The sequence below is a fragment of the Gouania willdenowi genome, chromosome 7, assembly GCF_900634775.1.
Source record: "Gouania willdenowi chromosome 7, fGouWil2.1, whole genome shotgun sequence".
Classification (NCBI taxonomy): Eukaryota; Metazoa; Chordata; class Actinopteri; order Blenniiformes; family Gobiesocidae; genus Gouania; species Gouania willdenowi.
In genome coordinates, this window is record NC_041050.1 from 685,685 (window position 1) to 692,750 (window position 7,066).

At 40.0% G+C, this 7,066-nt stretch overlaps 1 protein-coding gene across 1 annotated transcript; it reads left to right on the forward strand.

The window, feature by feature from the left end:
* Positions 1-2,053: 2,053 nt before the first annotated feature.
* Positions 2,054-6,933, forward strand: LOC114466970 (vasopressin V2 receptor-like). The gene is made up of 7 exons (XM_028452855.1): positions 2,054-2,089; positions 4,992-5,215; positions 5,321-5,566; positions 5,721-5,867; positions 6,012-6,086; positions 6,378-6,543; positions 6,619-6,933. The coding sequence occupies exons 2-7, from the start codon at positions 4,997-4,999 to the stop codon at positions 6,792-6,794; spliced, it is 1,029 nt and encodes a 342-aa protein (XP_028308656.1). The 5' UTR covers positions 2,054-2,089; positions 4,992-4,996; the 3' UTR covers positions 6,795-6,933.
* Positions 6,934-7,066: the final 133 nt, after the last annotated feature.

Sequence of the window (7,066 nt, forward strand, 5' to 3'; positions counted from 1 at the left end):
TATTATTATTATTATACATATGACATATTTTGGCTACAAACATTTGAGAATATTTACAGTGCTCCTTTTGAACTTGAACAACTTGATCCAAAACTAATTCAGACATAAAACAAATAATTCTTCTGTAAAAAAGAAAATATTAACCAAAAGTACAGCTGCACTTCTTAAGTATTTAAACGATAAAGCTTTACTTTAGTCTTTGTTTACATTTCTATAAATGGACCTTCAGAGACACCGTCCCTGTTGTTACATCATCAGCCGTGTGTGTGTGTGCGTGTGTGTGTGTGTGTGTGTGCGTGTGTGCGTGTGTGCGTGTGTGTGTGTGTGTGTGTGTGTGTGTGTGTGTGTGTGTGTGTGAAAGATCAAACTAAAGACAACCATCAGTACCAGTCCGTCTCCAGTGTCTGATCACTTGTTATGAGGTCATAAACTGGTGACCAGGTGTGTGTTTTTGCTGAAGTTTGTTGTTTTCAGAAGAAAAGTTTGTGCAAGAAGCAACTTTAGTGTGAGTGTACAGAACCAGGAAGTGACTAGCGTTGCAACAGAGACGCTAGAAACAGCACAGCTGTGGGTGGAGGAGGTGGATTCTCTGCAGTGGACAGCAAACAACGATATAGTGGGAGGAGCTTCACTTGGTGCTAGCATAAACACAATATGCAGGACTTTTTCAGAAAGAACCGGTTTTCGATTTCCATCCCTATTCCCTAGTATGAAGCAGGAATAGTTTAAAGAAGAGATTCCTAGCTCTATCTCACAGTGTCTAGGATCTGCTGCAGATACCACAGCACACTCCATGTCCAGATGTTCTCATTAACGTCTTGTTCTCCATCTGCAGGGAACCAGCAACACAAGAACGAACATCGCTAACACTAACACGGCTAACCCTACAGCCATGCTATAAGAAAATCGTCCCCTTTGAAAATACCTCAAACAGAGTTAAAAAACAGAAAAAAGGCAATAACTCTGGAGAAAGTAACTGTGCACTTCTCATTTTAGAACTCCATCAAGGTATTGATATCCACACACCTCATTTGGTTATCGTATCTCAGACGGAGCTCAAACCCATATCAATTTGTGCCGCGTCTGTTGTGAATGCAGCATAATGTTCCAGGTGGTCACACACCACTACCATTATTTTCTCCTCCATGGTTGAACGGGTGAAAAGGTCAGTGTTCGTGTTGACGTTCTGATGTCATTGTCAACAAGGACTGTGATTGGCTTTAACGTCTGCTCGTCAATATTTTCAACTCAAGCAAATGACGAATGTCACTGAAAATCGGGTGCTCGCACGCCGCGGCCAACAGGAGAAGAATTATCCTCTAACCGCGTCTATCCATTGACTTTGTATGTAATCTAGTTACGCAAACATTAGCATTAGACTTACTGGATGCTGTGTGTGTGTGTTTGTGTGTCTCCATCTTTTAAAAGCTGTCGTTTTTCCTCTAAACAAAGTTTCTTTATCGTCTCTAGTGCTGTCATCCTGACTGTAGTGTTATCCAGCCCACTAGCTAGAGAACGTAGCAGCAGCGGTCACGTTGGATCAATTCACTAATGCACTGTGAATGTACGTATAGCATTTAGCATAGCACGGTTACGTCCAAAGGTAGCGTAGAGAGCTGTCTTTGGACATAAATGGTTTTCATCTTGGAGAACTGACTGAGCATGTGCAAACATGTAAAAACACACTATGGGAACAGAGGCGGAGCAGCGATGGGCTTTTGGGAGGAGGTGTGGCCTCCTCCTTGCTCCTCCTCCTGCCTTACAGCGGCTTGGAAATAGTGATGTTTAGCGATTTGGGATATGAAAAGCACAAAATGCTGATACTTTCAAACTTATAGGTACTGTAGGATATTGGAAACGGAAAAATAAACTATTTATATTTATATTATAATTAAAACAAATACTCAAAATATCAATTCACCCTTGGGTAGGCACTGCCTTCCTTGTCTACCCTGACTACACGTCACTGATTGGCCCCTCCCACTGATGGAGGCAGAGGTTGGAGGTCTGCTGAGGGACTTCATTGTGTGTGTGTGTGTGTGTGTGTGTGTGTGTGTGTGTTCCTCCATCACAGGCTTCAGGACGTGAGGTGAGTCGCTTCAGTCAAACTTTTTCCTCTAAATATTGATTATAGTCAAACATTAAAGTAAAGATGTTGGTTTTTAATGAGTCAAAGGAAAGAAGGAGAAACCTGACAGATGGTCCATCAATGGGAGTCTTTAAAGAACAGAAATATTGGTTTTTATGGATGTTATATTTTACAAACAAAATGTATTTTTGATTTTTATTCATAAAAGTTAGACTTTAAATCTAAACATTTAGTTATTTAATTTAAATAATGTTAATATCATCTGCTTTATGTGGATAATTTCATAAAGTTGCATCATCATCAAAGAACAGTAAAGGTTTGAATTTATAATACAAATGTATGATTAATAAAAAGGCAGATCTTATATTTCCATTTTTAGTGCTGCTGTTATTTATCTTTGACAAAGCTTGTAATAATACATTATACACGTTAAAAATAAGAAATATAGAGAATAGGTATTTAGTAAAATCATATAAGTTAAAGTATTACAGCACAAACTATAAATAACCAGATTAAAAACATAATAATAATATCTATTCTCATTAATGTAGGAATATATGATTTTTCCAGTGTTGAATATTTTTGCAATTGTTATTCCTGCTCCTCGACAACATCTGTATACAAATAATGATAATTTTTATGAACACAAATACTGTGATTTTTGTTACATTATTTATTTCCAGGCCTTTAAATGACGAGATGTTGAAAAGCAGCAAAGTATATATAGTTACGTTAGAGTTCTTTGAACCTAATTACAGGTTTCTTTATTAATAAATATATATCAGGCATTAAAGTTAGACTTAATATTTAGAAAGATGCTAATAAAAATAAAACTTTATTGGTCCCAGCATCATATGAACAGGAAAAGTCTGAAAATCAGGAAGTGTACAATATAAATATATGTTTATTAGGGGTGGAAAACTGCTTCCTTTCTACGTGGAGTTTGCATGTTCTCCCTGTGTGTGTGAGTTTCTAAAAATGTGTGAGTGTTTATGAATGATTGTGTTTATAAGTTGTTTTTGATTGAAAAAGGCAGAAAATCACAGAAAAGTGACGTTGAACAACGTGTTTGAATGTTAACGTGTTTTAGTTCATAAACGTTATATTTTGAAAATAAATATTTCCAAGTTCTTGAGTTGAAATATGAACTTTTCTAGGAGTGAAAGTTTTATTCATGTGATTTTTATTGTCTTTTTTCTTTGCTTTCCTGAGGATTTTATTGTGAACGTGTGACTTTCACTGACCTCTTTTATTTTCACTGAGCTGCTGTTTCTCCTAAAAACAAGACGATTCTCACACAAACTCAGAGCCAAAGCAAACAATGTGAAGAGAAACATTCAGCTTCACCTGTTTATCTGACACTTTGACCACAGCAGCAACAACAAACCAACACATCCAACATCTGATCCAACATCTGATCCAACATCTGATCCACACCAAAGATGTTTTTCTCTAAAGATGCTGATTTGTTGAGAACCGTGGCAAAGTTTGAGTTTTTTTTTTCCAACTTATTATTGGCTCAGTATCAGCTCCTGTAAGAAAAACACAATTAATAATAACTTCATAACTCACAGGGAAAGAATTGAAGTATTTATATAGAATTATTCACAAGATCACCTACACATTAATAAACCTGTGATGTTCCACAAACATCCTGAATAGATGAAACAGATAATAATAAAAAATACAAAACCTAAAGAAAAAGAAGGCGGAGCTAATGCTAAACACTGAGAATCAATGTGTCTATGTCACAGATAAGAAGAAATAAAACTGATCAGACCTTTTAAGGTGTTATTTTTCAAATAAAAGTTCACTAAACATGTCATTTATATTTATATTTGACCTGAAAGGAGCGATGATGGTTCTCTATTGATCTTCACTGGTGTCTAGTTTAACTGATGACTGACCAGCTGACACTCAGTCACCAGGTAACACAGGGGACCAGTAGATTTCTAACATCAGTGTTTAATGTCTGTCATTTCAACGTCACTATCATCCAATCAGGAGCAGCACAGCGACTTCTTCAGTAAACGCACACACTGGCCCAAAGCACCTTTCAAAATAAAAGCAGAACATGATTTAAGTTAACAGTAAGTTATAAATGATGTCACTGAACTGATCAGTTTATGATTCAAAATAAAAATCAAATGTTTTCCCCAAAATTTAAAAAAATTAAAAATCAGAGAAATGTTTTTGCTGAGTAAATGATTTATAAACTGTTAAAAAAATAATATCCACACTTTCTGTGAAGATGGCTACAGACATTTCATTTACTTATATAATGTGAGAAAAAATACTTTAGTCTGAAGCGTTGATTATACATCAAACAGAAAAAAAGAAGAAAGAAGATCAAAGCTTGGACGTAATCCTGTAGAAAACAAACAAACAGCAGAGAAAAATTCTCCTAAACATTAGTAAAAAAATCATAAGTAAAGTAACTTTGTGAGAGAAGCTGAACGATTGTGTGAAGTGAAGATTTTTAACTGTAAACAATGTAAACAATGAGGAGGAAGTTTGTAAACATCCCTCATTGTTGTTGTTGTTGTTGTTTACAGCAGTGAATCAATGATTAACACTAATGATCAATGTGAGCATAGTGTGATAAACGTTGTTAATAAACATGCTAACGGTTAGCATGATGATGACATGCTAATTGTTAGCATGATGATGACATGCTAATGGTTAACATGATGTTGATATGCTAACGGTTAACATGATTTTGACATGCTAACGGTTAGCATGATGTTGACATGCTAACGGTTAGCATGATGTTGACATGCTAACGGTTAGCATGATGTTGACATGCTAACCGTGAGTATGTTTATTCTGTGGAGGAAGCATGGTGGTGGTATCATCATGTTGCAGGTCAAAGGACAGCTGACTGTCTGTCCTCTGTCCACAGACAGGATGTCGTCTGTCATCCAATCAGAGAGCTCCAATCCTCAGCGTGACGTGGTGCTGGCAACTGCTAAAGTTCTGCTGCTGGCGGTCGTCCTGGTGACAACGTTGCTTGGCAACGGGCTGGTGCTGGCCGTGCTGCTGAGGAGGAAGCGTTGCCATAGCAACCCACTGCATCAGTTCATGATCAACCTGTGTGTGGCCGACCTGGTGGTGGCGCTTTTTCAGGTAACATCCAACCATCATCCATCCAACCATCTATCCTTCATCCATCATCCATCCATCATCCGTCCTACATGGGGACAGACTCCTCCTCCTCCTCCTCCTCCTCAGGTTCTTCCTCAGCTGGTGTGGGACGCTGAGGGCCTCCTCCCAGGTCCAGACTGTGTGTGTCGGATGGTCAAATATCTACAGGTGGTCGGTATGTTTGCTTCCTCCTATATGATTGTTGCCATGACGATGGACCGTCACTACGCCATCTGCTGCCCCCTGCAGGCGCACCGTAGCTTGACCACAAGACGCCGCAAATACTTCATCCTGATGGCCTGGAGCCTCTCATTGGTTCTCAGTCTGCCTCAGGTGTGTGTGTGTGTGTGTGTGTGTGTATCTAGGTGTGTGTGTGTGTATCTGTGTGTGTGTGTATCTGTGTGTGTGTGTGTGTATCTGTGTGTGTGTATCTATGTGTGTGTGTATCTATGTGTGTGTGTGTATCTAATCCTTCCTCCTCCTGCAGGTCTTCATCTTCTCTCGTTCTGAAGTGTCTCCTGGAGTTTATGAATGTTGGGGAACCTTTGAGAAGTTTTGGGTGCTCAGAGCTTACGTCACCTGGATGACACTTGTCATCTTCATCCTCCCCGTCCTCATCATCATCGTCTGCCAGGTCAGATCAATGAACAACAACAAATATTAAAGAGATATTTAAAGTTCCTCCTGGTACATGAAGCTCCGTTCAGACATGTTTTAATCCAGATGTTCTTAGGGTGAATTCAGTTCCTGTCGCCATGTTTCCTTGTTCTCCTTCTAGGTGAGAATCTTCAGGGAGATTCACTCAAACCTGTGCCTGAGGTCAGAGCGTCGTACGTCTCCATCAGGACCAGACGTCCTCAGAACATCAGGAGGAAAGTCTGTCCTCAGCGTTGAAGCCCACGTCTCTACACACACAGGTTAGAATGAAACAGCCTCATACAAAGAGCAACCTACAGGTGTATCACTGCAACTGGTGATCATGAGAAGTGGTGACTATTCATCAGTCACAGGATAACATGTTCACTAGTCCAACCACCGGCCCGCTGCAGGGCCACAGCCCGAGGGTTGGGAACTCTGATCGAATTCACTGTTCAATGTTTTTACAGCTGAGCTGACGGAACCCCCTGTAGCGCCCCCTGCTGAGGTCTCTGCGTCCCCTACAGCACCCCCTGCTGCTACAGCGCCCTCTGCTGCCATGTCTAAGACGGTGAGGATGACTCTGGTCATCGTGCTCTTCTACTCCGTGTGTTGGGCTCCGTTCTTCATCGTGCAGCTGTGGGCAGCCTGGGACCCCCACCCTCCTGTTAACGGTACAGTGATTGATCAGTAATCAATAATAATAATAATAATAGGTTGTGACCCCATCATGTCCGTCTGTCCTCCAGGAGCAGCGTTCACCCTCCTGATGCTCCTGGCCAGTCTGAACTCCATCACCAACCCATGGATCTACTCCTCCTTCTCCAGCAGCGTCTCCCTGGAGCTCCGCCTCCTGCTGCTCTGTTCCCGCCCTCTGCAGCGTCACAGCTCCATCACCTCGTCCACACACACCTCCATCTATTGAACGTCTCCACCTCTCTGGGTTTAGACCAGAACATTGACTCATTATTGTAAATATATATTTATATTTACATTTATTATATCTTAAACATTTCTGAGAAAAAGTCCAACATCGTTTGCATAAAAAAATGACCACGTTTATTAATAACGAAACCATCTCAGTGGTTAAATTAATCACAGGTGAGTAACTGCATGCGTTGGACAAAATAAAACCACAGATTTGCCGAGTTTTGCTGTAAAAACTATTTGTGGCTTTATTCATAAAAACTGAAGTGA